Genomic DNA, 17,518 nt, shown 5'->3' with positions numbered 1-17,518 from the left:
GTGTTTTACAAGTGTGAACATTCAGACATCAGATGGATGTCAGTGGGTCTTTCCCCGACTAGCTAGAAACAGCATCACAACCCACCTCTTTATTCTCTATTGATCCCCTGGGATGCGTCGATCAGTGCAGATTGTCATGGGATGACAGCCCATGAATAGGAAGTTCAGTCTGTTGTAGGATTATTAGCAGTATTCCTCATCATGCTTGGAACATCCTACATTCCAAACCTTTAAAGATGTATTTGAAGAGTTTGGTTTCGTGTTCACCAATGCATCCTCATGGTAGTGTGGTTAGCAGGAGCTAACGTAGCATTGCCAGTTTCTCCCTTGTGTGGGTCTCAAGCCCGGATAAATGCAGAGAGTTGCGTCAGGAATGGCTTCCGGCGTAAAAATTAGCCACCAAAAATTATGCAAATCAATGTAAATACAGGGTGATGTGGAGAACATTGATTTGCTGTGGGGACCCCTCACGGGACAAGCCGAAAGTATAGTAGTAGCAGCAGTAGGAGTTGCTTTCGTGTTCAGCCTGAAGGAGAGTATACATTTTTGTTAAACTGTTCTTCCTGTCATTTTATGTTCAGCCACACAAATAAAGAGATATTTCCACATTCTCATTTATTAGAGGTGGAAAAACAGTAAAAACAAAATATCTATATTCCTGCACAGAAAGCTAACTAATGTACACAAAAGTGTCTACACACCAAACCAACCGACAAGCTGCAAGAAAGCTGCTGGTTTCATTCAGAGGCTCTCACAACACACACACACACACAAAATTCAGCTTCAGCTGTTTTATGGGCAATGGATCTTACTGACAAACCGTCTGTAATTTCAACTGGTGAATTAATAATAATAATTGTATATTGAGGGGAAGTCAAAATTCTAAATGAATGTCATGCTTGAAAAAGACAGTAAATGCCAAGAAGCAACAATGTGGAATATCCAAACAAGTCACTTTATATATTTTAGAGGAACAGCCATCATAAAACCCAAAGTATTTCACCATCCTGTAAAATTACAAGCGGTTAAAATGAAATTGACCATAGAGGAAGAGGAAACAAAAAGAGGTAAAGTAAGATGGTGGATAGAAACAGGCACATCAAGTTAAGACGCTGAGATAACAAAGTTCAGGCCTCATTTACTCCAACATCTAACTCTGCTGTCGCTTAGCAGGAACTTTAAATTTACCTTACTGCAGCACAGAACTGAATTAGGAAGCAGCAGAGGTGTTAGATAGACACCAGGATTTGTGAAGCATGAACTTGACCTGCAGGTCTCGTGACCCTCGATCTGCATGCAAGCCAACCAAGCGATCCACATATCAACGCTTCTCTGTTAAACCCTGAGACAAGAACTTCACAACGCCCTGATGTTGCAAGGTTAGTTGTGACATGTGCTGCATGTGCTAACATGGCTGCAGATCAGAAGCTCAGAAGGAGGGGCTCCAGCTGAGTGTGCTGATGGAGATAAGGGTCTGACAGGTGCTTGAAGAGAGCCACACTGTCTCCATCAAGCTAAAGTGGAGCATGCCAAGTGCAAAGCCACACACCATATCAGTTAGGTGGTGCTTCCCCAACAGCACCCGTGATAGTCCCACCAGGAAGGCCCACAGCACCAGCAGGATGCGAAGCGGCACGGCCAGGACCAGGTGGGACAGAAGGAACTTGGACACCATGGCGGCTCGGCTGGCGTGAGCAGCAGGGAAGGAGTAAACGTCCATGGCGATGCAGTCCAGGAGGCCTGGAGTCATCTCCCAGGGGCCTCTGCGCTTCACCAGCCTCTGGACCCCAGCGACCGTCATGATGTCCAGGAGGAGGGCTGCAGATGAAGAAGAGTCCCGTTAGGAAGCAGACAGACAGACAGACAGCAGCTCAGCGCTAATGCTGCCCTCCTTCTGGCTCCTGTCCTGTCAGAGGGGGGAGGGGGGGGGGGGGGGAATCCCAGATAAATTCATTTGATCGGCTCTTCTTCTTCGACTCATGCAGGAGACAGACGGAGAGCGCTCACACACACACACACACACACACTCATGGCGCGATGATCCGCAAATAGACTCAGGACGGAATAAAAATACTTTGAATCCTCCATCCATCCATCTTCAAACCGCTTTCCAGGGTCGGGTCGCGGGTGGGGGGGGCAGCCTAACAGGAGGGCAGGAACGGAGACCTCTGTCTCCATCTCTGTCTGTCTCTGTCTGTCTGTCTCTCTCTGTCTGTCTGTCTGTCTGTCTCTGTCTGTCTCTGTCTGTCTCTGTGTATCTCTGTCTGTCTGTCTGTCTGTCTCTGTGTATCTCTGTCTGTCTGTCTGTCTGTCTCTGTCTGTCTCTGTGTATCTCTGTTTGTCTGTCTCCATAAAGCGTCTCGTTCAAAGTGTTTACCACTAACTAAAATATTTTTGCCCATTTTCACCGGAATATTTCCACCAAAAATTAACTTTATGCAGGGAAAATGCCGTAGAGCGTGGACGGGTAGAACGCAGACAGAGGGACGCACGTACGCATGTGCACATTCGCCCCTCCTGACGTCAGAAGGGGAGAGATTTCTTCCAGACGTGTTTCAGGGGGTGATTACAGACCTATCAAACTACCAAGGACTGACTGGATGGTTTATTTACCTGTGTTTGGTTGATAAGGACCCAAAATCACCAGAATAGTGGAGAAACATGGGGAACGAGAGTTTTTCCTAATATGGGTTAGGGTTAGGGTTAGGGTTAGGGTTAAGGGTCAAGATGTTTGAACGTTTAACCACTTTTATAACATAGGCGTTAACCACACTTCTACAATCTCTGTGTTTAAACTCAACAGTTGAAGCATGACTCCTGACTGGTGTGGAGAACATTCCAACTGAGAGCCGGCCGGCCCCCTGGCCCCCCGCCGCGGTGCCGGTGCCGAGTGTGGTGTGACATTTACCGAGCAGCAGGTTGACCAGGACCTCCTGCCCAGCCAGAGTGTTGCTCCTCGTGAGACACACGATGGTACCGATGATCCACGTGATGCCGTGTCCTGTCAGGGCTAACAGAGAGACTATGGAGCGGCACCCCCCCCAAGAGGACGATGTGTAGCTGCACACCCCCATGCGCTTGGATAGACAGATGTCAATGGCGAGTAGGGAGTTGATGGCGATTCCCTTGAAGGAGGGGTTGAGCTGCATGCAGTCCTCCTCCGGCATCTTAGCGGACTCTCTCCGGTCCTTGCTGCCGCTGTCGGGGGCTTCTTCGCTCGGCTGGCTTGTTTGGTGCTTTGTCTGCCCGGCTCGCCTCGCACTGCCTCGGCTCTCGGGGGGGCCGCTCCCGCTGGTGCTGCGGAGGGACTGGTTCAGAGACATGAACTCAGGTCTGCTCAGGACGCTGGTTCTCTCCCGGGCCCTGGATCTTGCATTTTGACTCGACGGCATGTCCGAACAGGGAAAGTTCTCCTCTGTGGGCGCAAAAAAACGATCGTCAATCTCCACAAGATAATTCAAGTGTCCCAGGATAAGGCCGAGCACCGGTCCTCCCCCCCTCTGTGGCCTTAATAGATATATTTAGACCCGCTGGAATGTGCGATGGCCATGCTGCAGCAGCGCCCGGGCGGGACGGGAGCGTGCGCGACGACTGGCACTTGTCTCGGCCAATCAACCGGAACGAGATTTTGAGCAGGGAGATCAAATGACTCCATGGGCAACACGCTGCGTGGAGCGTGGAAGAAAAGAGCCGCTGCTGTCCCCTTACCAGCCGGAGGATGACGCACCGTCTCACCTTCGAAACGCCTCCGGTCACCGAGGTGGGGGCGGGGGGGGGGGGGCAGTAGTTTACAGCAAAATAGTCCAGGTCCAGCCAACAACGTAAACAAAGGCTGACCACCACGCAGTCCAGGAGGGTTAGCGTCTGGAGCTTCCGGATTTGACGGGCTTTACGCACAGACTCGATTCAACATCCGGTTTGCGCATTGTTCGGTAGCGGAGTTCTCCATGGTGCTTAAACAGACCGCAGCCGGGGGGGGGGGGGGGTAGTGAAGAACGTTTCATGATTGATCACTGCACATACGGTTTTTTATTTTTTCCTACTTTTGATGACTCGTCCAGAACATGACGTCATTCTATGTTGATTAATTTCAACATAATTCCAGGTTGTCTTTCACATATTTTCTAGCAGCTCAGTCCAACCAAGTCGCTCTGCCTACATTTCCCAGCATGCCTGCAGCCTGGAGCGGAAGTGCCGTATCCCAGAGACATATAAAGCTGCTTGCATGCAGACCAGTGCGCGCGCAGCGGGGTGAACCTGCCGTGGCTGCGATGGGACGAGCACGCATGACAGGTCGCGCACGAATTACACACGGGACTCCAAGCATTGGCTCGGCGGAACCGTGTAACATCTGGCGCGCGCACTCCGTTTTTCTATCGAAACGATGGATCCGGTCAAATGGGTGCTGAAGTTGACCCGGCGGCGCGGCGCGGCGCGTCGCTTCCAGCTGAACTCAGCCAGTGTGGAGACGCTGCGTCTCCGCGCGACTAATAACGGAAAAGCGAGGACCTGAGCCGCTGTCCACCGAATGTCCCTGGATTCCGTCCGGCTGAAGACACTCGAGACTTTCCAGTGGATTGTTTTAGAGGTAGATCTCGTTTTTCATGCTGTTTTTGTCGGCTAAAAATATGGTTCATGCAACTCCTCTCCACGCGCGCTCCCGCACATGTGTAGAAACGCGCAGTCTCAGGCACCTATAAATGAGGTTATTGCGGATTAACTGGGCACAGTGCGAGCTGCCTGCATTTTAATATCGGGATTATTTTTATACATTCGGATTCTGGCCACCAGTTTGACGCAGATCTTTGTGAACAACTTCCAGGGATTGTCTGATCGTCACATGAACAACCACAAAGAGAATATGACGCCGAACTGGACCGTTAGTTCTTATTCAGTAGCTCATCATGAATTTGAACCTTTTACGCACGCCTTTCCAGTGGATGCACGTTGTCAGAAAATATTTGATGACATATCTCGGGGACTGACTCAGTGCACGGATAAAGAAGTTGCGCTTGTGTGGTGAATTTGCCTCTAAGCACAGAAACGCAAGAAGAAATGATTTCGCTTCTTCTTCTCTGAAATTAGTTTCGGGTCAGAGAATGATTTTTCACGAAGCAGTTCTATAAATAAACTATTTTTACTTTGATGAAATCTTTTTGTGGAGAACATGATGTGGCCCAAACGGTGGTGATCGCTCTTGCTTTTTGCATGCGTCTGTCCTCTGCTCCAGACGTCTGGACGTCGTCGTGGATTGTGTTGCTCTTTAACGCAATGGGCTGCGTCCACAGTATCAGGTGTAAACCCAAGAGTTTCCGAGACAGTATCATCGTCCTGGAGGTGAACAGTTCCATCGAGCCGAACCCCACCAGCATCGACGAGTCATCCAGTGTCGTTCTGCGCTACCGGACGCCGCACTTCCGAGCTTGTGCGCGTGTCTTGGTGCCGCCAGTAGCCGGTAGAGAGATGTGGACCATCGGTTGGATTCAAGCTTGTAACCACATGGAGTTCTACAACACATATGGAAACAAAGGAATGTGAGTATCTTCATCAGACATTATTACGCGCGGAGCTCGAATGAGGAATATCACCATCTATACTGATCAATGAAATAAAGTATGATTCCGTTTTGCTATTAATATATGAAAAATGATTATTAAATCACATTGTCAATCAACAAGTGCATTAATGGGATGATTATTGGTCTTGTTCACAGGAACAATGGATAAATACCTTTTTATATACAGTATGTAATTCTGAAACTGAATCTCATTTAAAAAAAACGTTCACCCAAAATAGACAATAATAAAAAGAGAGAAAGTCTTTTCAGTGTGGCTGAACCTGAATGACGTCACAACAGACGTCAGCATAAAAGTCTTTACTTTTAGGTCCAGCAGCTAAAACTCACTTCTGTCCCTTTAACCCCCCTCCCAGTCCCCTCCCAGACACTCCCACCCCCGTGTGTGTGTGTGTGTGTGTGTGTGTGTGTGTGTGTGTGTGTGATTAAAGTTAAAAAGGTGCTGCAGATGTGAGGCTACTATCAGGTGAAATGGGTCAGAGTTTTCAAACATTCTAATAAATAAAAGATGTGATCTGAAATAACACCAGCACGCAGATGAAAGCAGACAACACAAAGATCACAAGCCACACACACACACACACACACACACACACGTAGCACTATATATAGGGGTGTTGGAATACACCCCCGCCTCTGCAGCAGAGCAGAGCACAGAACATTTCATTCATCATGTTAAAGTCATAGAACTGAAGAACTGATTGTGATGTTCCATTTTAAAAGTGTCTCCTGGGATGCAGGAAGTGACATCACCACCGACATTTTCGTGCTAACAGTTCCGTTGATGATGGCTTGTGATTGGTCAGAACCACAGAGGACCGTTTTTCTGTGGCTTTCCATGATGTGCTTTAGATTGTGGAGACAATCTACACCTTTCCTCCCGTCTCATGTCTGAATTGAGCAGTATTTGTGTTTTTTTAAACAGCTATGACACACGGGTGTGCCAATATACATAGCATGTTTTGTAATTGTATGAGGCTTCTTGTGTTGTCCTAAAAATGTAAAAGTGCTAAACTTCGGTGAGCCTTGCACTACATATCGCAAACATGTGGTGTCACAAACAGGAAGTTGTGTTTCTGCACATTTTCTCCACTCATGAAAGCTTATCGGTGTTGAGACTCCTCCACAGTGTCCCTGCTTGCAGACCAGCCCCCCAGCTTTCATCTCCTGCTGCAATGACATCCTGCTCTTCATGTTATCATAAAATCGATCACTGTGCAAGACTCAGTTTGCCTGTTAAACAAACTCAGTCGAAACAACCTGAGAAGATTGAGTTTAAGAATAAAAATCTATCTATATGCGCACACACAACAGGCTGTTATGATGCCCAACATGCTCATCTCACCCCAGGGTGAATCCATCCAGTCTGTCCTGCTGCAGACAGGAAGTCAATGCACCGACGGACTCTCTCTTAACTCGTTCAGCCGTTGTTTACAGACAAATTCCTGGTGGGGCTGTTCCACTCATGCAGGAGCTATTTGAAAATGCACACCTTTCACAGTCATTTTTAAAATGGTCGCGCTGTTATTGTTTGAGCTAGTTTCATTTTCTCAGAACCAACAAACGGTGAAAAACCTGCCCCCCAAGACGAGTAAAATAGACAGCAGTTATTCTGTTTCGGTCACTTCTGCGTTTCATCCATGAATCTTCATTTGTGCCTCTTCTGAATGTCCAGGTCCAGCTGGGAGCTCCCCGACCTGCGTGATAGAACGATCCAGGCCATCAGTGACTCAGACGGAGTCAACTACCCATGGTACGGCAACACCACAGAGACCTGCACTGTTATAGGCCCCACCAAGAAGGACAGCAAATTCACTATTAGCATGAATGACAACTTCTACCCCAGCGTCACCTGGGGCGTACCAGTTAGCGACAGCAACGTGCCTCAGCTCAGCAGCATCCGGCGCGACCAGAGCTTCACCACCTGGCTGGTGGCCATAAACCAGGCCTCCTCAGAGACACTCGTCCTACAGACAATCCAATGGAGGATGAGGCTACATATTCAAGTGGACCCAGAGAAGCCTCTCGGACACAGGGCCGTCCTGAACGAGCCCCTTGTCCAAGAACAGCCCCACATCCTGGGCAAGAATGAACCCATCCCCACTAATGCCATGGTTAAGCCCAACGCCAATGATGCCCAAGTGCTGATCTGGCGGCCAAAGAACGGCGACCCTATAATGGTCATCCCACCCAAATTCTGACCTTTCTTGAATGGACTGGCCTTGAAAACCTTGACAATACCATCTCTTGTTTATTCTCTGTTTCTGCCCACCGCCAGCTGGAACTTCTTTTACATTTTACCTTTCTTTTCTCTCTTCTGCTTAAAGAGAGAAAAGAGGCCGAGGCGAGTGAAACCAGCGACACGAACGAGCAGCTCTTCCTTTACATTAAACAATTGAAAATATGCAAATGACCCTATCAAACACTTTAAACTGGAATGAACCAAGCGCAACCATTCTACCTTCAAACCGGGACACACTGTGCTGAAAGAATTCGTCCCCAAAGAGGAGGAACCAGGATTAGTTTTTTTTTAAATGTTGATTTTATATGTTGGTTGTGTGGGCCATGTGATGAGGCTTTGACTATGGGTGGATTGAAGTATTTAAATGATCCCTTATGTTCACATGGTATCAACATTGGTCCACAGCATTGCAGAGAAAGAGTTTTTATTATGGGCTGGGACAGAGTGCATCTGGTGACGTATTGGATTTTAGTACTATTTTAAAAACATGCAAGACATTTAGTCCATGCTGCCTTAAGTTTACATCACTTTCCATTGCAAACGTTTGAGCCTTAAACAAATTGCAATGAAGTGTTTTGCTCTGATTCTTCCAGACTGGTGGCACTGGCGTGCTTGGGTTTAGGATAGGGTCGATACCACAGAAGAAGACCCAGGCCTCAAGCTTCGTTTGCCCAGTCTTATTGACCTGTGGGTACAACCAGCATTATGCGACACAAATGTTGCTCTGGTGTCTAAACAGAACATCAGCAAAGGCCAACCTGTCATTAGCGCTAGCACAATAATGTGCAATAACAACACACAGGAAGCCAGTTCAAGTCTGAAGTTGGCCGGCTCAAGCAGCATCAGAAAACAACCTTCTGATTTTCATCCATCCTGTCTTACCTTCTCTTTCTTGCCGCAGTGAATAAACATGTTGTTTGCACTGAATAATCAATACTTTGATCAATATGACTTCACATAAAGGATAAACAACTTGAACCTCACTAAGATGCAGACTCTTTCCTTAAACGCAGAAACCCCTTTCTTCCTCCCTGTGGTTATCAGTTCTTCTAGCTGCTGCTAAACCCAGACTCACTGTGGCTGAAGCTCCGTTTCTTTGCATACATTTGATCTTCTCATTAGTTGTGTATGAGATCAGAAGATCAGGTACTGTAGCTACAGGCGCTGCATCTCATTGGTTAATGCAGTCCAATCAGAAAACGTCAGGCTGAACAGAGCTCCAACAACATGTTTAGTATAGTATAGTATATAGAGGGTATATAATGAGTAGTATGCACTGGATATACACGATAACAGTATGTACTGGGTATGTAGGTTGGCGCTGGAGGGCATCTGAAGTATGCAGGATTTGTTACAGACTACTATAAATGGATCCCAAAAGCAGAGAGACCAGAAATAAAGTTGCTCGTTTACTCAAGATAGATCACAGCCCGGCAAACTAAAAGAGGGTCGGCTGGAGCCCACTAGGAACAACAAACCAAAAGACACGCCTGGAGAAGAAACACACTCTCAGAAATAAGGCAAGTGAGTCCAACAAAAGGTTCCAGCCACAGGGAAATATTTGAATTAACGAATAGGCTACCAAAACGATAAACACAAACTCAGGAGGGTATGGGAAGACTAAGAGCATGAGCTGTCCTGAACGGGCAGGGAAATAAGCTAAGGTAGCAAACTCAGAAACACTGCCCGGACTAAAATACACTGAACTACCTCAGGTTGTTCCAAAACAGGTGAGGCGACGTGAATCAGCATGACAAATAATCTGACAAGGCATGTAGAGGAAGCAGGGATTAAAAGTGTAGGGACTAACCCTAAAGTGTGCTTGGCTGTTGTACCCTGCTTTTTTTTGTTTATTTCATTTTCTAACCGCTTATTCCGCTATCGGGTCGCGGGCCAAGCTGGAGCCAATCCCAGCAGTCAATGGGATTGGCTGGCAACACAGAGACAGACAACCACACACACACTCACACTCACACTCACACCTACGGGCAATTTAGTGTCACCAATCAGCCTAGGCAGCATGTCTTTGGTGGTGGGAGGAAGCCGGAGAACCCGGAGAGAACCCACGCAGACACGGGGAGAACATGCAAACTCCTCACAGAATGGCCACAAGTCGGAGACGAACCCGCGACCATCTCGCTGCGAGGCAACAGCGCTTACCACTGCGCCACCAAGCCGCCTCTTTTCTGTCCTGTTTTACTCTTAATTTTGTTAGTTCTGTGTTAAAAAACATGCATAGACTGCTTTTTTTAAATTTTCCTTCCTTTACATGTTTTTATAAATGTCTGTGTTGAAAGCCCATCTATGGAAAAGTGCTGCGAATTAGCTTCAGCTATAAGCGCTATACGCGACCATCGGATACCCGTGCTACATGTGTCTATGTTTAGTATTCGTCCATATTCAAATAAACCAGGATGATGATGTGTGTCTGGGGTGGCCACAGCCAATCCGTGAACTGCAGCAATCAGCACTGAAACCAAAAAGAAAACTGATGGCTCCCACCCCAACGTGAACCGGCTTCCCTTCTGCGGTGGAGTTCCTGGTCCTGGAAGTGGGTATGAATTCCTGAGTCAGAGGAGCGGTGGTCACCTCGCTATTTATGTTGAGAAAAAGAAACCTCACCAGCTCTGGTGATGAGGTTTACAGTATATTTACTATATACTTATTATATATTGAGCCTCATGGGTAGTAGGGTAGTGCAGTTAGCAGGAGCTAACGTAGCCTATTATTTTGGGTTTACTGTGTTTGTCAGAGGAGCTGATGCACATCATTGTAACGTATTGCGTTATGACGCGCGAGTTGAGTGCGCGCTTTGATGATGATGATGAATATATTTATTAGATAGAATGTTAGAGTACAAGTACAGTCACACAGTAGCATGTATTACAGTACAAGTACAGTCACACAGTAGCATGTATTACAGTACAAGTACAGTCAAACAGTAGCATGTATTACAGTACAAATAACGTCAAACATCCTGTCTAAGAGGAGCATTTCAAAAAAGCCCTTGCGGGCTTGTTTCCGTTGAAAGTCCTTCGTACATAAATCATCCACAAAAAACAATACAAATTAAAGCCGCAAGCGGCGTTGTAGGCCCTCGCCGGCCGACAGGCCGTTGAGCTGACCCGCCGACGCACGCCGCTTTTGTCCTGAGTGCTTCGCAAGTGTTTCGATTTTAGCTGCATTGGTAGCTCACAGTTTAGTCAAATCGTTATTTGGATTATATGGCCATCTGCCATCAGGAGTTTCAATCCAATATGGCCGCCTTCCTGTGTGTCTGGGGGCGTGGCCATAATACTTTTTTTTTTTGCCCTGACTTGACGCATGTCTGTACCGAATTTCGTGGCTTTCCGACAAAGTTGGCATCGGACCCCTCACCATAGGCGGGGTTGCCATCGCCACGGCAACACCGTAAAAACAACAACATGGTTACGGCTGTGTTTTTTGATCGGGACCACATGAGGGACTTTTCTTGTAAGTTTCAATCATTTCTGGCAAAGTATTTTTTTAATTCCCATTCAATTTTTGTTATCGTTCTCTAGGGGGCGCTGTAAGGCTGATTGTCAAAGTTTCACTTTTAAAATGTCCAGGTAGGAAGGGTCAATAAGTGTTTAAAATTTGGTTTGGATTGGAGTGTGTCTGTGTGCAAACGCTGACTCAGCAGTTTTTAAAATTCAATCCAATATGGCCGCCTTCCTGTGTGTTTGGGGGCGTGGCCATAATATTTTTTTTTTTTTGCCCTGACTTGACGCATGTGTGTACCAAATTTCGTGGCTGTCTGACAAAGTTGGCGCCGGACCCCCCATAGGCACAATGCATTGTGATTTTTGTAGGTGGCGCTAGCGCGCCACTTTTTCATTCCCAATTTTGAAACACATAAAATAATTAATTTTTCGCCGGTTCTGAGCTTGGTTCAAAGTTTGGTGAGTTTTCGAGCATGTTCAGGGGGTCAAATTGCCGTTTAAACAGCAGAACAAAGAAAAAGAAAAAGAAAAAGAAGAATAAAGAATTTTTGCAAAAACAATATAACTTTTTTTCTGAGTGTGCGATTTCTACACAAAATACATTTTCGGAATGGTCTCGACGAGGGCTACGCGTCTGTGGGGGCACACAAACACGAGTTGACGAGCTTCGCTCGTCAACTCGTGTTTGTGTGTGTGTGTGTGTGTCAGCGTGTCTGTGTTGTTTAGTGTCGGGGTGTGTGTGTGTGTGCTGTTGAGTGTCGTGGGTGTGGGCGTGGGTGTGTTGGTCGCCCGATGGTTGACTCGCTGCGCTCGTCAACCATCGGAAGACAGTTACAAACACATTTGACTCGCTGCGCTCGTCAACTGTGTTTGTCGATGTCTGTGTGTGTGCGTGTGTGTTGTTGAGTGTCGGTGTGTGTGTGTGTGTGCTGTTGAGTGTCGGTGTGTGTGTGCGTGAGTGTGTTGGATGCCGAGGGTTGACGAGCTGCGCTCGTCAACTTTGTCGAGGGTTGACGAGCTGCGCTCGTCAACTTGTCGTCTTCTGCGTTGCAAAAGCAATAGCCCCTTACGCCTAGAATAGGCGCTCGGGCCTAATTAAAGCCGCAAGAGGCGTTGTAGGCCCTCGCCGGCCGACAGGCCGTTGAGCTGACCCGCCGACGCACGCCGCTTTTGTCCTGAGTGCTTCGCAAGTGTTTAGATTTGAGCTGCATGAGTCGCTCACAGTTTAGTCAAATCGGTATTTGGATTATATGGCATTCTGCCATCAGGAGTTTTTAAGTTTCAATCCAATATGGCCGCCTTCCTGTGTGTCTGGGGGCGTGGCCATAATACATTTTTTTTTTGCCCTGACATGACGCATGTCTGTACCGAATTTCGTGGCTGTCCGACAAAGTTGGCGTCGGACCCCTCACCATAGGAGGGGTTGCCATCGCCACGGCAACACCGTAAAAACAACAACAAGGTTACGATTGTGTTTTTTGATCGGGACCACATGAGGGACTTTTCTGGTAAGTTTCAATCATTTCTGGCAAAGTATTTTTTTAATTCCCATTCAATTTTTGTTATTGTTCTCTAGGGGGCGCTGTAAGGCTGATTGTCAAAGTGTCCCTTTTAAAGTGTCCAGGTAGGAAGGGTCAATAAGTGTTTAAAATTTGGTTTGGATTGGAGTGTGTGTGTGTGCAAACGCTGACTCTGCAGTTTTTAAAATTATATCCAATATGGCCGCCTTCCTGTGTGTCTGGGGGCGTGGCCATAATACTTTTTTTTTTTTGCCCTAACTTGACGCATGTGTGTACCGAATTTCGTGGCTGTCCGACAAAGTTGGCGTCGGACCCCCCATAGGCACAATGCATTGTGATTTTTGTAGGTGGCGCTAGCGCGCCACTTTTTCATGCCCAATTTTAAAACACATAAAATAATTAATTTTTCGCCGGTTCTGAGCTTGGTTCAAAGTTTGGTGAGTTTTCGAGCACGTTCAGGGGGTCAAATTGCCGTTTAAACAGCAGAATAAAGAATAAAGAATAAAGAATAAAGAATAAAGAAGAATTAAAGCCGCAAGCGGCGTTGTAGGCCCTCGCCGGCCGACAGGTCGTTGAGCTGACCCGCCGACGCGCGCCGCTTTTGTCCTGAGTGCTTCGCAAGTGTTTAGATTTTAGCTGCATTAGTAGCTCACAGTTTAGTCAAATCGTTATTTGGATTATATGGCCATCTGCCGTCAGGAGTTTCAATCCAATATGGCCGCCTTCCTGTGTGTCTGGGGGCGTGGCCATAATTTTTTTTTTTTTTGCCCTGACTTGACGCATGTCTGTACCGAATTTCGTGGCTGTCCGACAAAGTTGGCGTCGGACCCCTCCCCATAGGAGGGGTTGCCATTGCCATGGCAACAGCGTAAAAACAACAACGTGGTTACGATTGTGTTTTTTGATCGGGACCACGTGAGGGACTTTTCTGGTAAGTTTCAATCATTTCTGGTAAAGTATTTTTTAAATTCCCATTCAATTTTTGTTATCGTTCTCTAGGGGGCGCTGTAAGGCTGATTGTCAAAGTTTCCCTTTTAAAGTGTCCAGGTAGGAAGGGTCAATAAGTGTTTAAAATTTGGTTTGGATTGGAGTGTGTGTGTGTGCAAACGCTGACTCAGCAGTTTTTAAAATTATATCCAATATGGCCGCCTTCCTGTGTGTTTGGGGGCGTGGCCATAATTTTTTTTTTTTTTTGCCCTGACTTGACGCATGTGTGTACCGAATTTCGTGGCTGTCCGACAAAGTTGGCGTCGGACCCCCCATAGGCACAATGCATTGTGATTTTTGTAGGTGGCGCTAGCGCGCCACTTTTTCATTCCCAATTTTGAAACACATAAAATAATTAATTTTTCGCCGGTTCTGAGCTTGGTTCAAAGTTTGGTGAGTTTTCGAGCATGTTCAGGGGGTCAAATTGCCGTTTAAACAGCAGAACAAAGAAGAAAAATAAAGAATAAAGAAGAATAAAGAATTTTTGCAAAAACAATATAACTTTTTTTCTGAGTGTGCGATTTCTACACAAAATACATTTTCGGAATGGTCTCGACGAGGGCTACGCGTCTGTGGGGGCACACAAACACGAGTTGACGAGCTTCGCTCGTCAACTCGTGTTTGTGTGTGTGTGTGTCTGTGTTGTTTAGTGTCGATGTGTGTGTGTGTGTGCTGTTGAGTGTCGTGGGTGTGGGCGTGGGTGTGTTGGTCGCCCGATGGTTGACTCGCTGCGCTCGTCAACCATCGGAAGACAGTTACAAACACGAGTTGACTCGCTGCGCTCGTCAACTCGTGTTTGTGGATCTCTGTGTGTGTGCATTTGTGTTGTTTAGTGTCGGTGTGTGTGTGTGTGCTGTTGAGTGTCGTGGGTGTGGGCGTGGGTGTGTTGGTCGCCCGATGGTTGACTCGCTGCGCTCGTCAACCATCGGAAGACAGTTACAAACACAGTTGACTCGCTGCGCTCGTCAACTGTGTTTGTCGATGTCTGTGTGTGTGCGTGTGTGTTGTTGAGTGTCGGTGTGTGTGTGTGTGTGCTGTTGAGTGTCGGTGTGTGTGTGCGTGAGTGTGTTGGATGCCGAGGGTTGACGAGCTGCGCTCGTCAACTTTGTCGAGGGTTGACGAGCTGCGCTCGTCAACTTGTCGTCTTCTGCGTTGCAAAAGCAATAGCCCCTTACGCCTAGTATAGGCGCTCGGGCCTAATAAAGAATTTTTGCAAAAACAATATAACTTTTTTTCTGAGTGTGTGATTTCTACACAAAATACATTTTCGGAATGGTCTCGACGAGGGCTACGCGTCTGTGGGGGCACACAAACACGAGTTGACGAGCTTCGCTCGTCAACTCGTGTTTGTGTGTTTGTGTGTGTGTGTGTGTGTGTGTGTTGTTTAGTGTCGGGGTGTGTGTGTGTGTGCTGTTGAGTGTCGTGGGTGTGGGCGTGGGTGTGTTGGTCGCCCGATGGTTGACTCGCTGCGCTCGTCAACCATCGGAAGACAGTTACAAACACAGTTGACTCGCTGCGCTCGTCAACTGTGTTTGTCGATGTCTGTGTGTGTGCGTGTGTGTTGTTGAGTGTCGGTGTGTGTGTGTGTGCTGTTGAGTGTCGGTGTGTGTGTGCGTGAGTGTGTTGGATGCCGAGGGTTGACGAGCTGCGCTCGTCAACTTTGTCGAGGGTTGACGAGCTGCGCTCGTCAACTTTGTCGAGAGTTGACGAGCTGCGCTCGTCAACTTGTCGTCTTCTGCGTTGCAAAAGCAATAGCCCCTTACGCCTAGAATAGGCGCTCGGGCCTAATAACAATACAAATAAAAATAAATCCAATATTAAATTACGCAATTGATGCAACGTAACATTAGAAAGACAAAAATAAAATGTTATTACACCGCCAGTGCAAACTAACAATTAATCTAAAATAAATTACACCACTGATGCGAGATGACAATAAATAACTTACATAAATTACAATAAATTACTAAAGCAATTAATACGTGCAACATAGGTGGACAAAAAAAAAGGAGGGGGGGTTTGACCCGGAGAGAGTCGTGATGGCTATCTCCGTTTGTGTCCCCCTGAAAGGTGTATTTTTAGGGCCTTTTTGAAGGAGGCCAAAGAGGTGCATGTTTTGAGGGCGGGAGTCAATCCGTTCCACCCTTGGGTGGCCGTATTGTAGAAAGATGATTTACCCATGTTAGTCCTATAGGAGGGGGTAATCAGGTTGTTGTTTGAGCTCCCTCTAGTGTTGTGGCTGTGGGTGTCACTAAATCTGTGGAGGTGTTCCGTCAGGTATGCAGGGATTGAGGGGACTGAGGGCAGAGCTGCATTGACTATTTTAAATGCCAATCCCATTTTGAGTTGTTTAACCCTATCTTCTACCCTGAGCCATTTTAGGCTAGCAAAATGTCCAGGAAGAAGGTGGGTCATGGGCCCCAGATTGAGGAGTAGCCGAATCAGTTTATTTTGGGAGGTTTGGAGCCTGGTTTTCAGGGACATTTTGATGTTTGAATACCAGGACGTGCTAGCATAGTCAAAGAGGGGCTGAACGAGGGCTTGAGCAAGCGTCCGGAGAGCACTTTTGTTGACAAAAGCAGACATTCTGCCCAAAAATCTTGTTCTCTGATTGACTTTTTTGATCACCTTAGTTGCCATACTATCGCCAGACAGGTATTTGTCAAGAACACAGCCCAAATAGGTAATCTCTTCTTTGCTGGAGATGACTGTATTATCGACTGTGACCTTGAAATCATTAACATTTATCTCACGCAGAGAGTGTTTAGACCCAAAAAGAATCGATTCGGTTTTACCAAGATGTAGTGACAGTTTGTTATCGGTAAGCCAAGTACGGATTCTGGTGAGCTCAGAGCTGAGAGCCTCCTCAACCTGCACTTTGTCCTCTCCCGAAATCAGGAGTGCTGAGTCATCAGCAAACAGGAACAATTTGCAGTTACAGGCAGCATTCATGTCGTTAATGTATAGGAGGAACAGTAACGGCCCCAGAATGCTGCCTTGAGGAACCCCGCAGCTTACCGGGAGGGACGAGGACAAGGTTCCGTTTATGTCTACCATTTGTTCTCGTCCCTCAAGGTACGATTTCATCCAGTTTGTTGATGTGCTATCAAAACCAATCGCCCCTAGTTTGTTCAATAGGATTGAATGGTTGACCGTGTCAAAGGCCTTCTGGAGGTCCAGCATGACCATGCCGCAATACTTGCCCGAGTCTACTTCACGCTTAATGTAGTCGGTCAGATATATGAGGCACGTGTCAGTGGAGTGGGATGTTCTGAAGCCTGATTGGAATTCAAAGAGCAGGCTATGCTCGGCGAGGTAGCGGTTGATTTGCTCCTGGATTATTCTCTCCATAACCTTTGAGATGGAACAAAGGATGGAAACAGGGCGGTAGTTGCCAGGTTCTAATTTGTTTCCTTTTTTATACAGAGGGATAACCCGCGCCGTCTTGAATTCCTGTGGGACGTGGCACTGATTGATGGATAAATTTATCAGATGGGTTACCACGGGGGCGATAGAGACAGCTGCGTCTCTGAGGAACCGGGTGGGTATGTTGTCAAGGCCTGTGGCCTTGTTAGGTTGAAGGGCAATTAGTTGTTTTAGCACATCAACGGTATTTACAGGTGTGAAAGAGAAAGTGTCCTTTTTGGCACCGAGCTTCTCATAGTGAGTTTGGATGTGGTCAGAACCGTACAGACCTGAATGCGGGGGGAGTTTGCTGACCAACAGGGTG

At 47.1% G+C, this 17,518-nt stretch overlaps 2 protein-coding genes across 2 annotated transcripts; one reads left to right on the top strand and one right to left on the bottom strand.

Moving 5' to 3' along the window:
• Positions 1 to 629: 629 nt before the first annotated feature.
• LOC137908599 (inactive phospholipid phosphatase 7) lies at positions 630 to 3,756 on the bottom strand. The gene is made up of 3 exons (XM_068753011.1): positions 3,736 to 3,756; positions 2,909 to 3,415; positions 630 to 1,818 (listed from the first exon to the last, which is right to left on the bottom strand). The coding sequence occupies exons 2-3, from the start codon at positions 3,390 to 3,392 to the stop codon at positions 1,430 to 1,432; spliced, it is 873 nt and encodes a 290-aa protein (XP_068609112.1). The 5' UTR covers positions 3,393 to 3,415; positions 3,736 to 3,756; the 3' UTR covers positions 630 to 1,429.
• An 891-nt stretch (positions 3,757 to 4,647) lies between these two features.
• Positions 4,648 to 7,776, top strand: fam78ab (family with sequence similarity 78 member Ab). The gene is made up of 2 exons (XM_068752977.1): positions 4,648 to 5,534; positions 7,251 to 7,776. Exons 1-2 carry the CDS (start codon positions 5,146 to 5,148, stop codon positions 7,774 to 7,776), a joined length of 915 nt encoding a protein of 304 aa, XP_068609078.1. The 5' UTR covers positions 4,648 to 5,145.
• Positions 7,777 to 17,518: the final 9,742 nt, after the last annotated feature.

The sequence above is a fragment of the Brachionichthys hirsutus genome, chromosome 19 (genome assembly GCF_040956055.1).
Source record: "Brachionichthys hirsutus isolate HB-005 chromosome 19, CSIRO-AGI_Bhir_v1, whole genome shotgun sequence".
Classification (NCBI taxonomy): domain Eukaryota; kingdom Metazoa; phylum Chordata; class Actinopteri; order Lophiiformes; family Brachionichthyidae; genus Brachionichthys; species Brachionichthys hirsutus.
This window is presented reverse-complemented; position numbering and strand designations above follow the sequence as displayed.